Source organism: Aythya marila (assembly GCF_965140915.1).
Source record: "Aythya marila genome assembly, chromosome: 1".
NCBI classification, from domain to species: domain Eukaryota; kingdom Metazoa; phylum Chordata; class Aves; order Anseriformes; family Anatidae; genus Aythya; species Aythya marila.
Window position 1 is genome coordinate 207286781 of NC_139042.1, and position 17049 is coordinate 207303829.

The 17049-nt window shown below is 53.9% G+C and overlaps 2 protein-coding genes across 2 annotated transcripts; both read left to right on the forward strand.

The window, feature by feature from the left end:
* Window positions 1-2349: 2349 nt before the first annotated feature.
* LOC309874303 (acrosin-like) lies at window positions 2350-9284 on the forward strand (the record flags this gene model as incomplete). Its single annotated transcript, XM_082752351.1, has 6 exons — window positions 2350-3415; window positions 3681-3946; window positions 4784-4962; window positions 5431-5601; window positions 8751-8809; window positions 8924-9284. The coding sequence occupies exons 1-6, from the start codon at window positions 3237-3239 to the stop codon at window positions 9282-9284; spliced, it is 1215 nt and encodes a 404-aa protein (XP_082608477.1). The 5' UTR covers window positions 2350-3236.
* ARSA (arylsulfatase A) lies at window positions 9271-17030 on the forward strand. The gene is made up of 8 exons (XM_082783092.1): window positions 9271-9558; window positions 9872-10112; window positions 10605-10823; window positions 11318-11487; window positions 11936-12060; window positions 12237-12364; window positions 12766-12868; window positions 12975-17030. The coding sequence occupies exons 1-8, from the start codon at window positions 9326-9328 to the stop codon at window positions 13274-13276; spliced, it is 1521 nt and encodes a 506-aa protein (XP_082639218.1). The 5' UTR covers window positions 9271-9325; the 3' UTR covers window positions 13277-17030.
* Window positions 17031-17049: the final 19 nt, after the last annotated feature.

Consider the following 17049-nt stretch of genomic DNA (forward strand, 5'->3'; position numbering starts at 1 on the left):
CACTTAACTTCTTGTTTATCTACAGGGCCTGGCCCCCTGTAGACAGAGGACTTGGCTTGCTTCTAGCCCTGTCTATAGTCACTGGGTTTTTGCAGTGCTCTGCATAACCAGCACACCAAAACAACACATGCAAGTTCTCCAAACAGCCCAAGCTAGTCAATGTCCCTGGGACCCCATTTTACAGCACCCACCCTTCTGCTAGTTGCAGCACCTTGAACATCACTCCAGCTTAATGATGAGCCCTGCATCCCATCCACCACTCTACAGCACCCTCTTGCCGCGCTGCTTCTCCAGCAAAAGACTCCTAGACCTTCAGAAACAGGCATCTTGAAGCACAAAGAAGAGAGCTGGCTGTTACGCAAGAGATTTCCAAGTGCTCTCTCATGAAATGTGACTGTCCATGTAGCTGCACTCAGCTTCACAATAGTGCCACGTGAACACTGATGCTTGGGGCAGAGAAGGGACCAGAGCCTGTCATTGGTGCAGCAGTTGCCTCACCTCTCTTCTGTGGATGTCCAAATTTCCCTCATACCCTACTGCTCTGCCTAGCAAACCCTTGTCCTTGCAGTTCACAGCCCTCAAACTCTACGGCAAGTTTTCCCCTGTTTCTCAGCACCAGGCAGCCTCAGGGACACGCTCCTGTCCCTTCAGCACCAATGTCATGCACCAATGACAGCACCCCTGTCATCAGTGCAGCATGGGTGAGACCCAGCTATGAGGGAGCAGCATCAAGCTGGCTCAGAGGCAGCTTTGTGCAGAAGGAGGCACAGGCAGGGTGTGAAACAGTGTTGAAGAGGATCAGCAGCAGCCGCTGCCAGGCCCACCAGCTTTGGCAGGTGGAGGATGAGAGAGATGCAAGAAGGCTGTTCCAGAGGTGCAACCCAAGCTCTGGGAGCTATTCCCGTGCATGTGCAGAACAGGAGTGCTGCCCACACCCCACATCTACCCCGAGGTTGCCCTCTCCACTCCTTGGTGCTCTCCACCTCCCCCACCGCGAAGCTCCCTCCTTACCTCCCACCCCTCCTCTGCATTGACATGTTAAGTCGCCAACCCTGGAGAAGAGGAATACTGCAATCCGGGGTGTCCAGAGCTCTGTCGGCATCAGAAGTACCAAGGGCATTGCCCATGCTGTTCTCACCTCTGCTCTGCGATCCCTGCAGCTCCTGCCAGCCCAGCCTGGTCCTGGCAGTCCCGGTGAGACTGCCACCCCAAAAGGAAGCTGGTGCGAGGACCTCCCTCGTCCCCTCGTTCCAGGAGGAAACAGGGCTCGTCAAAACGGCAAGTGGCCCTAGGACCTGAGATCAAAGTTCCGGACACACGAGGTGTCTGGTTCCCCCGCAAAGCCCGGAGCTGCAGCGGCTCCGGCTCCCCGCGATGCGCATCCCACACGCTCCCGCCGCCCCGGCCGGCTGCCGCCCGCCCGCCCGGGAAATTGGGTGTCCCGAGCCGCGCCGGCAGTGGGGGTGTCCCCGGGAGGACAACTTCCCACCCCCAGCATGGGGACACAAGGTGGGACAGCCCCCACCCCCGGCACGGCCCGCGGGGGGAGAGGACCACGGCCCTCCCGCACCACGGGGCCGGGACCCCGCGACGGGCGGCGGCGACCCCTGGCGGCACGGTCCGCGTGTGCGCGAGGAGGCGGCCAGACGGGGACACGCACCGCACCCCGCAAACACAGGTTGCACATCAACACGGCCGCACCCCCACAGGTACACAGACTGCACACCAACACGCACGCGCAACGCACATGGACCGCACACCAACGCGTGTATAACAAACACTATGCACGCTATCACATGCTGCACACCAATAGCTGCACACATGCACATGCACGTGCAGACAGCATGCCAACATGTACACACACACAGCCTGACTGCACATCAACACACAGAGTATGACCTCAAACTAACATGCACACACATTCTGCACACCAATGCACACACACGCACAAACACACTGCACGTCAGCACACACACACCAATACACATTGCACACCAGAACTACCAATTTGTATGTGCACAGAGTGCACATACAAATCCCTTGTACAATATGGAAAGCAGGCACACATGGCATGCACACATTAATCTGAGAATGAATATTCACAGTCTGCACACACAAATCACCGATGCCACAATGAATGTGTACAAGGTGCACTCACACGATGTGTGTACATAGATACAGAGTGCACCCATTCAGAGTGCAAACATGCCTGGTATGTGCACACTCAGAGTGGAAACCACCAAAAGGCAAATCAACACATCTGTGTAATCATGCATGGACATGGCATGCATCATAGGATTCATTGAAACTGCATGTCACTCACTGCTCATCTGCCACAGCTGTATCCAGCCTAGTTCCACAGTGCTCAGACATGCATACTGTCTACAGTAGTTATGTTCTCTGGTGTGTGTCTTTGGGGAGAACCTGCTGGTAAGCAGCTGCAGAGAACAGGGTGGCAGTGAACTTCCCACAAAGGTTACAAAATCATGCTTTGGTGTCTCCTGCTAGCTGTCAGCAGGCGGTGCTTGGAGCCATGAGCTGTGCCTGCCATGTGGCCTGCACACGCTCGTGCCACCAGAAGAGCATTAAGAGGGTGTCTGTCTGGGGCTGGGCTGAGCCCAAGCCCAGCTTCCACCTCATTTCCTGCCTGGAACCCCCCTATGCAGCCACCCAGGTGGCACCGGCACAGCCGTGCCCAGCACCCGGAACCAGGGGCTCTGTGACATCGGTGTTGGCGCTGAGGGCTCCGTGGGCAACGCGGGCACCACACCACGATCGGTTGCTGTGTTGGTTGCAACAAGCCCAGGGCACGAGCAGCTGCCGCTTGCCATTGGGAGTGATGAATGTGCTGCCCTTCCTCCTGCTGCTGGCCATGGGCTGGCTTGTGCAAGGCACATCAGGAAACTGTGGGTGAGTCATCTGAGGCTTTGGGAGGGAGCCTGGGGGGACCCTTATGGAGTTCACTGGAGGATGTCCCCTTGTCCCCTGTACCACAGCAGAGCTTCCAAGACCCCATGGGGGAAGCTCGATTCCTCACCAGCATCCAGGCTGCTGGCACAACTCATCCACAGGGCTAAAGCAGAAATGGGCATGGCCAGAGACAACCCAGGGGCCCCACTGTCCACACTGTGCCTCATGGGGAGGGAAGGTGGCTCACATTCAGCATGAACAGAGCAAAGGGAAGGTGAGCAAGGCAGTAAAGAGTTTCTGATTACAGGACCTGCGGGCTCCGCCCTATGGCTGATCACTATGGCATGATGCGCGTCGTGGGCGGCACGAATGCCCAGCCAGGGGCCTGGCCCTGGATCGTCAGCATCCAGAATCCCTGGTATTCAGGTGTTGGGCATGTATGTGGAGGGTCCCTCATCAGCCCACAGTGGGTCCTCACAGCAGCACACTGCTTCGAAAATGCAAGGTAAGGGCCCATCTGTTTCCCTGCAATATGGCCAGTGCCTGGGCACTGCAAAACCCAGCTGAGGGACTGCTTGTGAGAAGGCTTGGTTCACGCCAAGCTTCCTAGCAGCTTCCACGTCAATGTTCCTTGTGCCCAAAGCATACAAGGGCTATCACGGCCCTCGTACCATTGCTTTCCTTTTTTCCTCCACAAAGCAGAGGAACTGCTGGGCTGCAACAGGACATGGCTCTGCCTCCCTCTGACCCCTTTCTCTATCTCCTTCCAGTTATGTCACGATGTGGCGTGTGGTGGTTGGTGCCAACCGGTTGTCTCAGCTGGGCCCTGAGGTTGAAGTGCGCAATATTAAGCGGCTAGTGATGCATGAATACTATAGAAATATCAAATCAGGGCATGACATTGCACTGCTCGAATTGGACCAACCTGTCTGGTGCAGCTACTATATACAACTTGCCTGCGTGCCTGATGCCTCGCTGAGAGTGTCAGATCTGTCAACTTGCTACATCAGTGGTTGGGGTTCCACAGTGGAAAGATGTGAGTTCCCAAAAACACTTTTGTCCAGAGTGAAAGTTTAGCATGCTGGGGAGACAGGGGTTGGGCTTCCCTGATGGCAGAGGCACAACCCAGGGTAAAGCCATGGGGAAGTACGCCTACAGAGAGATGGGCCTGACCCATTTCCCAAAGCAAGACTGAAGGGATACATCAGCACAGTGCCTCTCAAGACACAAAGCCAAGACTTAGGGAAGGGGTATATGTAGGTGTCGTGGTTTAACCCGGCTGGCAGCTAAACACCACGCAGCCGTTCGCTCACCCTCCCCCCTCCCTCTCTGGGACGGGGGAGAGAAATGGAAAGTGAAGCCCGTGAGTTGAGATAAAGACAGTTTAATAAGACAGGAAAATAATAATAATAATAATAATAATAATACAATGATGATAATAGTACTACTACTAATAATATGTACAAACAAGTGATGCACAATGCAATTGCTCACCACCCACTGACCGATGCCCAGCTTAACCCCGAGCAGTCCGGCCCCCTCCCCCCGGCTAGCCACCCCTATATATTGTTTAGCATGACCCCAGATGGTATGGAATACCCCTTTGGCTAGTTCGGGTCACCTGTCCTGGGTCTGTCCCCTCCCAACTCTTACTGCACCCCCAGCCTGCCTGTTGGCAGGACAGAGCAGAAGTCTGAGGTGTCCTTGGCTTGGTATAAGCACTGCTCTGCAACAATTAAAACATCGGGGTGTTATCAGCACTCTTCTCATCCTAAGCCAAAACACAGCATTCCACCAGCTACTAGGAAGAAAATTAATTCTGTTCTAACTGAAACCAGGACAGTAGGCAAGGGGGGAAAGAACTGGCAATGAGTTGCCGGGTGCCAATTCCTCTATCTGCTCGCAGCTGGACGATCTCCTGATATCCTGCAGGAGGCCATGGTCAATCTCATCGACCTCAAACTCTGCAACAGCAGCCGGTGGTATAGAGGGGCCATCAAGACCCACAACTTGTGTGCTGGTTATATGCAGGGTGGCATCGACACCTGCCAGGTAGGAGCATGCAACAAGTCAGCACACTGCCATGTATTTAGCCCTGACATACGTGCCCAAACGAACACCAGCACATGTAAACCACCCTTCTAGCTCTGGGTCCCCACCACTTCCACAGCTCACCTCCCCTTTCCCATCTGCAGGTCCTTGCCCAGGCCCCCCTTGTCCCACATCCCCAAGACTGCCCAGAGAGCCCATGCAATGTTCTTGGTGCCTGGTAGACCCACACCTGGAACACCCTTCTTCCCACAGCTGGGATTGTTGCACAAGAGATAGGGGAGAGAGAGAGAGAGACCTACCTTCCACGCCCACGACCTCCTCCCAGAAAAGCCACTGTAGGCTCCAGAACCCAAGCAGACCTTTTCTGTGCTGTGAATACTGCTCTGGGAGGAGCTGGGAGAGAGGAGCCAGCTCTGCTGCTGACAGCGGACACCTAGTAACACCTTAGGCTTCTCTCCTCCACTGCAGGGTGACAGCGGTGGTCCTCTCGTGTGCAAAGATAACACTGCTGACTACTTCTGGCTCGTTGGTGTGACCAGCTGGGGGACAGGCTGTGGTAGAATGTATCGGCCTGGAGTATACACCTCCACTCAGCACTTTTACGAATGGATCCTGGTACAGATGGGACTGCACACATCAGTACGATCCTCTCCAGGATCACGGGATTGGAGTCATTTTATCACTGCCTCCACTTCTTTCCAGAGGCCAAGGCCAACAAAAGCAAGCAAGATTAACTCCTGCCCATTTCCACTTCAGAAACTCACAGAATTCTTTAGTCGGGTGCAGGAGCTCTTGTATGCCCTAAAGGGAAATAATGCTTGAGCAGCAGGCTGAGCATGATCCAGTGCAGGCTGCAGTGTACTATAACCATTTTCTTTGGGGGCAGTATCTGGTGATTCAAAGGCAGCCGCAGTGCCAAAGGCCTGCTCTGTCCTGCCCACTCTCCTCTAGTTTTACTTACTCAAATATACTTAGTTCAAGAAATAAAGCTGCCTATTTTCACAGCTAACCATGCCTCATCCTAATTCAATCTCCTGTGCAAGGCAAGGATTTCCATATGTGGCACTTGCAAAATGAAGCTGTGTGCAGACCATGGGTCACAAAGCAGAAAGAATCACCCAGAAAGTATGAGTACAGACTGGGAGAAGAACTCAGTGAGGGCAGCCCTACAGAGAAGGACTTGAGGAGCATTCAGTGTGAGCCAGCAGTGCACACTTACTGCCCAGGCCAACTGCATCCTGGGCTGCATCAACAGAGGAGTGGCCAGCAGGTGGGGGGAGGTGATAGGCTCCCTCTACTCTGCCCTTGTCAGGCCCACTTGGAGTCCTGCATCCAGGTCTGGGGCCCCCAGCACAAGAAGGATGTGGGGCTGTTAGAATAGGTTCAGTGGAGGGCCACGCAGATGATCAAGGAGTTGGAGCACCTCTCCTCTGAAGATAGGCTGAGAGAGCTGGAGATGTTCAGCCTAAAGAAGGGAAGGCTCCAAGGTGACCTCATTGTGGCTTTTCAGCATTTAAAGGGATCTTATTAAAAAGATGGAGAGAAACTTCAATCAGATAATGACAGGACAAGGGGAGCTAGTTTTAAACTAAAAGAGGGGAGATTTAGATTAGAGGTTAGGAGGAAGTTTTTGACTGTAAGGGTGGTGAGACACTGGAACAGGTTGCCCAGAGAGAAGCACAGAATTATAGAATCATTGAGGTTGGAAGAGACCTCCAAGATCGTCTGATCCAATTATTGCCCTACTATCTATGTCACCCACTGAACCATGTCGCTAAGCACCACATCCAACCTTTCCTTAAACACCCCCAGGGACAGTGACTCCGCCACTTCGCTGGGCAACCTGTTACAATGCCTGACTACTCTTTCTGAGAAGAAATGTCTCCTAATTTCCAACCTGAACCTCCCCTGGCACAACTTGAGGCCATTCCCTCTAGTCCTATCACTAGTTATCTGTGAGGAGAGGCCGACCAACAGCTCCCCACAACTTCCTTTCAGGTAGTAGATGCACCAATCCTGGAGGTGTTCAAGACCAGGTTAGATGAGGCCCTGGGCAACCTGATCTAGTGGGTGGCATCCCTGCCCATGGCAACAGCAGCTGGCAACACCAAGTGTCTCTAGAGCCAGCTACTGGTGGGGTCCTTGTGTGGGTGTGCATGCAATGCACCAGTGAACTTAAAGGTGGACTAGCGCACACACCAGGAGATCCAGATCAGGAAAGACCCAAGGCCTGTCTCAGTGAGTGGCTGAGGAGCTTGACATCCAGCCACAGCTATTACATGGACTTAATTCCCATGCTATTATTTGAAGGATATGTGAATCTGCTCTGCCTGTGAATCAAGGGAGTAAATCTGCATGTATGTTTCACTACTGAACACCAGTCCTGATAACTGGAGAGGCAGAAAAGTTCTGGGTTGTGTTTTTTGTACTATGTGGGTGCTGGTAAAGGCATTGTTTCTTGTGCACACAAGCACAACATGCAGAGACCAGACGCAGACACACACAGTGTATGCACACCCAGTATGCATATGCACAGTGTGCACCCACCCGCTTGTCTGCATGCATGCACACACTGTGCATCCAAAGTGGTACATGCATATGCAGAGCACACTCCCAGCATATGTGGGGCTGCACTCAAACATACAACTAACAAGCATCCCACAAACTCACAATCCACTCTCATGCACTCAGCCTGTAAAATTTACCCTTACCATTCCCAACCACAGTGTGCCTGCATGTGTCCTTGCAGAGTGGGCTCCCACAGCAAAGCAGCAGTCACTTGGACCTTCCCTTCTAAGCCCAGACACATGGACACTGTTCATCTGTATGTTCTACCCCTGCTTGCTGGCATTGGTGCAGCTTGAGGCAGTCACACAGTGCCTTGCTTGGCTCCGTACAACTATGTCACCTGTGCACAGTGCACACAGTCCCACATGTCCTTCCCTGTTCCTTGTCTGGTTCCTGAAACTGTCCTCATGTTGTGCCCTTCCAGAGCACAGAACTGCAGTTGTTCTCCTCCCCTCAGCATCCTGCGTGCCATCCCCTTGTGCCACAGTCACCATGGCCAGGCACTACAGGGCAACCACTGCAATGCCCTATGAATGAAGTAGGCTACATGAATTATACAGCAGCTTTGCCTCCTGCTGCAGTGACAGCCCCCTCGTTCTGCCTCTTAGCCCTGAATAATTGATGTCAGTGAACACAGCAGAAGCAGCAGCCCGAGCATCCTACTTGTGCCAGGGCCAGGCCTTCAGGAGGCACAAGGTGAGACAGGTGGGAAGGCCAGGAGCTATATCAGCAGTCTGAACTGGTGAGGACAGGAAGTGATGGGAAGCTGAGTTCCCAAGCAAATTGTAAAGTGGTTGTAAAAGTCGGATGGGTCTTAGGAAGTGCTGACCAGTAATAATGGTAAAATCCAGAACAGACTGATTACACAGGCTGAATACAAAATATGCTGTATCCACATGACAACATCCAGACTAGGACTTTAGCCAGTTTTACACCTGCTTTGCTTTTGGACTGAAAGTCCTCACCTCTGCCTGCTGTGTGGTTAACCCCATCCCACCACCAGTACATGTTTGTACAAGATCTCTGATCTTGCTTTAATCTCATTTTGGGTATGCTAAACAGATGGTGCTCTTCAGGATCTTAGGCCCCAATTCATTTTCAGTGCCTGTCTTCCAAACTTTCTCAAAATCAGGCACAGCAGCATTCTTCTCAGGTGCAGAACTCCCACCATAAAATTGCTATTGCTCTTTGCATGTTCCTTTCCTTATTCTGATTGCAAGTCACTGACCTTTAAGGACATAGGCTTCTACATGCCAAGCACTGCCAGCAGCCCCTATTCGTAAGCATGGAATTCTGTCACTGCTGTACACGCTTCACTGGAGAAGCACCAGGACTCCCACAGGGCCAAGTCTGCCCTGAACAAAGCTCGCTCTATTGATTTTGTGCCCTGCAGGCACCCGGGGAGAAGCCCGGTCACTTCTCCCTCCAGACAGCAGCGACCCGGGAGCACGCACCTCGGAGCAGAGGCCGGGCCAGCTGGCCAGGGCACGTGCAGCCCGGTCCCCGCTCGCTGCCTCGCTCCGAGGTGCTCACCGTCCCCCCCAGCAGCCTCCCGGCGGCCCGGCCTCAGCCTGCGAGCGGCCCCAGGGCGGGGCCGGGCCCCCTCTGCGCCCCCTCTGCGCCCCCTCTGCGCCGCCGCGGGCCGGGTGCCGGAGGCCCGGGGGCAGCGCCGCGAGACCCCCCCCCGGCCGCCACCGCCCCGGCACGCCCTGCGCAGCGGCGGGGTCACGTGGCTGGCCGCGCGGGTCAGCTGAGCGCCCGCCCGGCACAGCCCGCGCGAGACGGCGGCAGCGCCATGGGGCCGCGGCGCCGGGTCCCGCTGCGGGCCCTGCTGCTGCTGGCGGCGCTGCGCGGGGCGGCCGGCGCCCTCCCCAGCTTCGTCCTGCTGCTGGCAGACGACCTGGGCTTCGGGGATCTGGGGAGCTACGGGCACCCTTCTTCCGCCACGCCCAACCTGGACCGGATGGCTTCTCGGGGGCTGCGGTTCACCAGCTTCTACAGCAGCGCCCCGGTGTGCAGCCCGTCCCGGTACTGGAGCTGCTGCGGGCCGGGGGGAGGCACCGAGGCGGCGCCCGGCGCTCCGCGGCGCTGCAGGGGCAGGCGGTAAAGCCCCGGCGCCTTGGGAGGCCTGGAGGCGCAGCCGCTGCGAGGGGGCCGAGTGCGCGGCCCTGTGGCAGGTGGCTGGCAGCGGCGGCTGTGAGGGCGGGGAGCCGGGGTTCTGGGTCCCTAGGGGTGAGGGGCCCGCTGTGAGAAGAGGTGTGGGCTGCCGAGCAATGCGGGGCGTGCACTGTGCTGTGCCGGGTGTCACGGCTGTCTCCTGCCTCTCTGATCTCTTCTGCAGGGCAGCCCTGCTGACAGGCCGGTTCCAGATGCGCTCCGGGATTTACCCTGGCGTGTTTGACCCAGAATCCCGGGGAGGCCTGCCGCTGTCTGAGGTCACTGTTGCAGAGGTGCTGAAGGCCAAAGGCTATGCGACAGCCATGGTTGGCAAGTGGCACCTTGGTGTGGGCGTTAATGGCTCCTTCCTGCCCATCCACCAGGGCTTTGACCACTTCTTGGGAGTGCCGTACTCCCACGACCAGGTGAGAGATGGGTCCAGCCCATGAGGGTGCATCAGGACCAAGTGGAGGGAGTGCCTCAAAGGTGAACCTTGTGTTTGAGGATGTGTAGGCTGAGTTTTTGCCTGCATGGGTAGATGGGTGTGGGTGGCCGTAGGCCAGGGAAATGGATGTTGGTGGGGAAAGACCTTCTCTGAGGTTTTCATATGGTAGGGCAGTTCTGCAGAACATAGGTAGCAGTTGTGCCTGAGGACACACGCCCTTTAGTGGATTGCAGGACAGAAGGTCAGCTCCTGGGCTACACAGAAATATCTGAACTGCTGTCAGCAGAAAGTGATACTGGTGCAGCATGGTCCTTGGATGGTGCTAGGGTGGACGCAGACCCCTGGGCTTCTGAGAGTGGTTGTCCAAAAGGTTCTTGTAGGACCTGATGGTAGGTTGCTGTGAGTCTCTTTGTCCCCTTCCATTCACTGTCCTGCAGAACAGGTGAAAGGCAGTGTTGTTTGTTCTCTCCAGGGCCCCTGTCAGAATCTCACCTGCTTCCCACCGGATACCAAGTGTTTTGGGACTTGTGACCAGAACCTTGTGCCAGTCCCACTGCTCTGGAACCAAAGCATCGTGCAACAGCCAGTCTCCTTCCCTGATCTGGTGCCACTCTACAACAAATTTTCCCGGGACTTCATTGCTGACTGTGCACAAAGAGGCCTGCCCTTCCTGCTCTACTATGCCTCCCATGTAGGAGAGGGGGAGGGCTATTCCAGGTTTGAGGGTGGGGGAGGAAGCCTTTGTTCAGCTCTGGAGAGCTGGGAAGCACCTCAGCTCCTGTGGTGCTTGGGCTGTGCTGAGCAGTCAATACTTGGATGAGGGATGGGTGAACTCCCCGCCCCTGGCAGATTTGGGGTCAGTGTTCCCATGCCCAGGTTCTGTGGCAGCACCATTCTGGTGATATTCTTGCGTGGCTGCTTTCTGGAGCATTGGCTGTTTCCCCTGGCCAGTAGTCCATTTGGGAAAACTTACTACTGTCTGAGTCTACGCATCCTGCCCGGGACTCAGCTTCTTTGTACCATTTCTGAGAGGTGTTTCTGAAACTTAGGGGCATGCCCCTTGTTATGTCTTGGGTATTGCCACATATCTGCAGCCTAGCTGGGGTTTTCGCTGTCCCTGAGTGAATTGGGAATGAAATGCAACTCTGGGAGTTTGTGTAGCAACCCTCTCTGCCTTTTCTCCAGCATACACACTACCCCCAGTTTGCAAGCCAGGAGTATGCAGGACAGTCACGGCGTGGGCCATTTGGTGATGCACTTTCAGAGTTCGATGGCTCAGTGGGACAGCTGCTGCAGGCACTGCAAGAGAATGGTCTTTCGAACACAACCTTGGTGTTTTTCACCTCTGACAATGGGTGAGTGGGCTCACTGGAGGGACTTCATCAATTGGTAAGATTGTACTACCATGATATTGGGCCCCATTGACATAGCATGGCAGTCCCAGGTGACATCCTAGTGACCTGAACTGAGGCAATGTTCTGGTGAGGACCTATTGCATGATCTCCTTGCTCCCATCAATCAGCTGTACTCCTCACAAGCAGAAGCCGCACCAGCTTAGGTCCAGGACTATGCAGCCTGAATATCCCCAGGTTCCTTTCATATGTGTGTGGCCTCAGTCTCTAGTGCCCTGCTCAAGTGTCTTGCACAGCTTCTTCACCCCTCTCATGCCTCCTGCCTCACAAGGCTGGAAAGGATGTCAGTGTCACTGGCACGGTGTGTTTCTTGTCATGGTCCCACTGGCAAGCAGGGAAGGGGTTGTGAGGACCTGTGAAACTGATGATAGGTGGTTCTTCTCTCTCGCAGCCCTTCTACCATGCGAATGGCACGTGGAGGAAGCTCTGGCCTTCTGAGATGCGGGAAGGGCACAACATATGAAGGTGGCATGCGGGAACCAGCAGTAGCATATTGGCCAGGCCATATCACTCCAGGTGAGACTCAGCACTGCCTGTGCCTTTTGTGTGCTTGCACCAGCCAAGGCAGGGGTGTCATGGCAACTCAGTTGCTCTGGGACAAGCAGAGGAGGGGAGAGAAGTGAGGATGGTAGAGATGAGAGTGGAATCAAGCGTTTGAACCGTTCTTTGTGCCTTGCTGTTGTGGGTGGCAGGAGTGACTCATGAGCTCGCAAGCACCCTGGACATCTTGCCAACACTGACTGCCTTGGCTGGAGCGGCTCTTCCCAGTGTTACCCTGGATGGCTATGACCTCAGTCCAGTGCTGTTTGGATCAGGGAAGGTGAGTCCTGCAGGCCAGTTCTGGCTGGTGCGGTATGTGAAAGCTGGGTAGGAGGCCTGAGCTATGTGCTTGATGATCAGTGCCAGCTGAGGGGGTGACCCGTGAACTGGGAGATTTTGTCTGGTCTGGACCATGGGCTTGCCTGGTCTGCTCTGGGGCACACTGTAACAACCACAATATCTTGTGAAGCCTAGTTCCTGTGGCTGCAGTGGATGGACAGGAGCCTCTGTAGCTTTGAGCAGGGAACAAACAGGATGCTGCTGCTCATTAGCTTCCCCATTTTCTGGCTGTAGTGTCAGGGCTTCTTTGTGATTCCCTGGCGCCTCTGCCTGGTCTTGTACTTGGGCTCTTGTCCAGCTTCATGGCCGCACAGACAAGATCACCTCTGTTGCTTCCCACAGAGTCCCCGTCAGACCATGTTCTTCTACCCACCGTCCCCTGATCCGCTGCATGGCCCGTTTGCTGTCAGACTTGGGAAGTACAAGGCCCATTACTTCACACAAGGTTAGTCCTGCCTCCCCTCTGCATGGGCAGCTTTGTGAAGTCCTGCCTGGTTCTGCTGTCAAAAGATGAGTAGCAGCTGAGCTACGCTTGGACATCTCTTTTGCAGGTTCCTTTCACAGTGATACCACCCCAGACCAAGCCTGCCATGGGCTGACCCCACTGACCCATCATGTGCCACCACTGCTCTTTGACTTGGAGTCAGACCCTGCCGAGAACTACGATTTGTTGCAGAGTGCTGCAGGGCCAGAGATTTGGCAAGTCCTGAAGGACATCAAACTGCAGAAGATGCTTTTTGAAGAGCACATGGAGTTTGGAGAAAGTCAAATCAGGAAGGGCAGGGATCCTGCTCTGCAACCCTGCTGCATACCAAACTGTACTCCCAAGCCCTCCTGCTGCCACTGCTCCTAGCCTCTTGCTGCTCCATCCCCTTCTGTTGCTTCACAGTGGTGCCTATCCCAAATGCGCCAGACCCTCCCCCGCAACTAATCAAGCTTAGCCTTGGAGCTACCTTGGAAGTTTGGCTCAGTGACACGTCTGACAGAGTGCTGGCATAGTGAGCTGCAGGGTTGGAAGGTTACCAACCCTGCTGGATGTGCAAGTATTTGTTGGACCTTCAAGCTGAGGTCTCTTGACAGAAACTCCGACTTGATCGGGGAGGGACCAGGATGTAGCAGCATCACCAGAGCTAGCACAGCTCCTTTTAGACCATCTTTAAGATGAAGCAAAGGGCATGCCCCGGTGGAGATCTCAACTCAGTTGGAAGTATGCTGAACAGCTGAGAGCTGCAGCATCATCACTTTCTGATGGCTAAGGGAACAATGCAAGATGAACGATGAGATGGATGGTCCTGGCAGTTTACGGGGCAGGGTTCTGTACAGATACTGCAGAAGGTATATGTGTAGGTGGGAAGTCTCCTAGGGAGTTACTGAAACGCACCTGGGGGACAATGCAGTCATCGGTCACAGCCAACGTGGGTTCATGAGGGGTAGGTCCTGTTTAATGAATTTGATTTCCTTTTATGATAAGATCACCCATCTAGTTGATCAAGGGAAGCCAGGTGATGTAATCTTTTTGGATTTCAGTAAAGCTTTCAATACAGTTTCTCTTAGGATCCTACTGGACAAAATGTCCAGCATATACTACTAGATAAAAACATGATGGGTGAACAATTGGCTGATGGGTAGGGCTCAGAGGGTTATGGTAAATGGGGCTACATCAGGCTGGTGGCCAGTCACCAGTGGGGTCCCCCATGGTTCCATTTCAGGGCAAGTTCTTTTCATTGTTTTCATAAACAACTTGGATGTAGGACTAGAAGGGTGTTTTGAGTAAATTTGCTGATGATACTAAGCTGGGAGGAGTTGTTGACTCTGAGGGTGGAAAGGCCTTGCAGAGAGATCCGGACAGATTGGAGAGCTGGGCGATCACCAACCACATGAAGTTTAACAAGAGCAAGTGCTGGGTCCTGCACCTGGGATGGGGCAACCCTGGCTATGTGTACAGACTGGGTGATGAGACACTGGAGGGCAGCCCAGTGGAGAGGGATCTGGGGGCTGTGGTTGATAGCAAGGTAAATATGAGCCAGCAGTGTGCCCTGGCAGCCAGGAGGGCCAACCATATCCCGGGGTGCATCAAGCACAGTGTTGCTAGTTGGTCGAGGGAAGGGATTGTCTTGCTCTACTCTGCGCTGGTGTGGCCTTACCTTGAGTACTGTGGGCAGATTTGGGCAACACAGTACAAAAAGGACGTGAAACTGTTGGAAGAGTGTCTGGAGAAGGGCTACAAGGATGGCGAAGGGCCTAGAGGGGAAGATGTACAAGGAGTGGTTGAGGTCAGTTGGTCTGTTCAGCCTGGAAAAGAGGAGGCTGAGGGGAGACCTTATTGCGGTCTACAGCTTCCTCACGAGAGGGAGTGGAGGGGCAGGTGCCGATCTGTTCTCTTTAGTGACCAGCAATGGGACCCGAGGGAATGGAGTCAAGCTGTGACAGGGGAGGTTCAGGCTGGATGTCTGAAAAAGGTTCTTCACTGAGAGGTTGGTCACACACTGGAACAGGCTCCCCAGGAATGTAGTCCTGACACCAAGCCTGTTGGAGTTTAAGAAGCGTTTGGAATATACTCTTAGTCATACAGTCTAAATTTGTGGGTAGACCTGTGTGGTACCAGGAGTTGGACTCCATGATCCTTGTGGGTCCCTTCCAACTTGGGATATTCTATGAAGCAGCTTAGGGTATGCAGCTCAAACAAGTCTATATGGTGACAAACACCTCATGACTCCGGGAGGTGGAGATGTGGCTGGCAGTTGGCAGGCCTGGTCCATCTGTAAGGTCTGTGAATGCTGGAGCTGGTTGCAACCAGGTGGGCTGCATCCACACGACAGAAAGTCTCCTCTTGTTCATGAGCTAGTCCAGCTTCAAGTTAACTAGTGAAACGCATGTGCACAGTGATCCCCCCCAGTAGCTGGCCCTAGACATGTGGTGTTTCCAGTTGCTGGCTCCTGAGGAGCTGTGATTCTTTATGGCATTACAAGTACCTGGGCCTTGTATCCACAGAAAATAAATAATCTTCTCTAAGGCCTTCTGTCTACTATAAGCAGATTTGGGGCACCACCTTCAGGTCAATTTTCAGACACGGCAGTTTTGAGTCCAGTTTGTTTGGAGCCCAGTTCTGGTGCCTATAAAGCCATGATCAGTGTCAAGGGTCTTGAGAACAGTTATTCCACTTTCAGCCAGAGGCTGAATCTTGTGCTTCTCTGTCATCGAAGGAACCAGGTTGCCTTTACGTCCATCTGCACAAGCATAGGTAGCAGTAGGAAACTCCCCCACCTCTCACAAGCTTTACAGCTGCTGTTCTTCAAGTCTGCAGTTGTTACTGCATGTATCAGTACAGGCTGGGGGATGACCTGATAGAGAAGAGCTCTGAGGAGAAGGATCTGGGGGTCCTGGTGGGTGACAGGTTGGCCATGACCCAGCAGTGTGCCCTGGTGGCCAAGAGGGCCAATGGGATCCTGGTGTGCATTAAAAGGAGCGTGGCCAGCAGTTCAAGGGAAGTGATCCTCCCCCTCTACTCTGCCCTGGTCAGGCCTCACCTGGAGTACTGTGTCCAGTTCTGTGCACCTGGTACAAAAAAGACAGGGATCTCCTGGAAAGAGTCCAGCGGAGGGCCACAAAGATGATACGGGGCCTGGAGCATCTTCCCTGTGAGGAAATGCTGAGAGACCTGGGTCTGTTCAGCCTGGACAAGAGAAGACTGAGAGGGGATCTTAATAACGTTTACAAATACCTTAAGTGTGGGAGACAGTGGAATTTGGCCAACCTCTTTTCAGTGGTTTGTGGGGACAGGACAAGGGGCAATGGCCACAAGACGGAGCATGGGAAGTTCTGCACCAACATGCAAAAGAACTTCTTCACAATGAGAGTGACAGAGCACTGGGACAGGCTGCCCAGGGAGGTTGTGGAGTCTCCTTCTCTGGAGATATTCAAGGCCTGTCTGGACACCTACCTGGGCAACCTGCTCTAGGGAACCTGCTTTGGCAGGGGGTTGGACTTGATGATCTCTTGAGGTCCCTTACAACCCCTACAATTCTGTGATTCTGTAAAGTCACTGCTCTCTTCTTTCTGGACACCCAGTCCTGCTTGGAAAAAATGCAGTCCAAGTGGCTGGCTCCAGCCTTTCTCCTGTAACTTCCAGGCATTCCAGCATGCAAACAAGATACACCCATATAGCAATAGGAAGCAAGCTGATAAGAGGCTGATGCAGTATTTAGCAAAGCCATGGAGAATGTAGAGCTGAGAGGAGGAATATCAATAGAACTATGTGTGTTTAGCCACATATACCAGACTCCACAACAGATATCGCCAGACTTGGCCAAGAATGACAATATTATTAATTAAGAGTGGAGATAGTATGTGACGTGAGTATGTTAATCCTGCTACAGGATGTTACTATGGCTGACATAGCGTGTGTAAGCTGTGCATTTCCACTGAGTTGTGTAGGAAGGTTAACCCTGCTTTGGTATGCTTGGCTTATTCAGCTTACACATCACTGCTCATCTGCCACAGCTGTATCCAGCCTAGCTCCACAGTGCTCAGACATGCATACTGTCTACAGTAGTTATGTTCTCTGGTGTGTGTCTTTGGGGAGAACCTGCTGGTAAGCAGCTGCAGAGAACAGGGTGGCAGTGAACT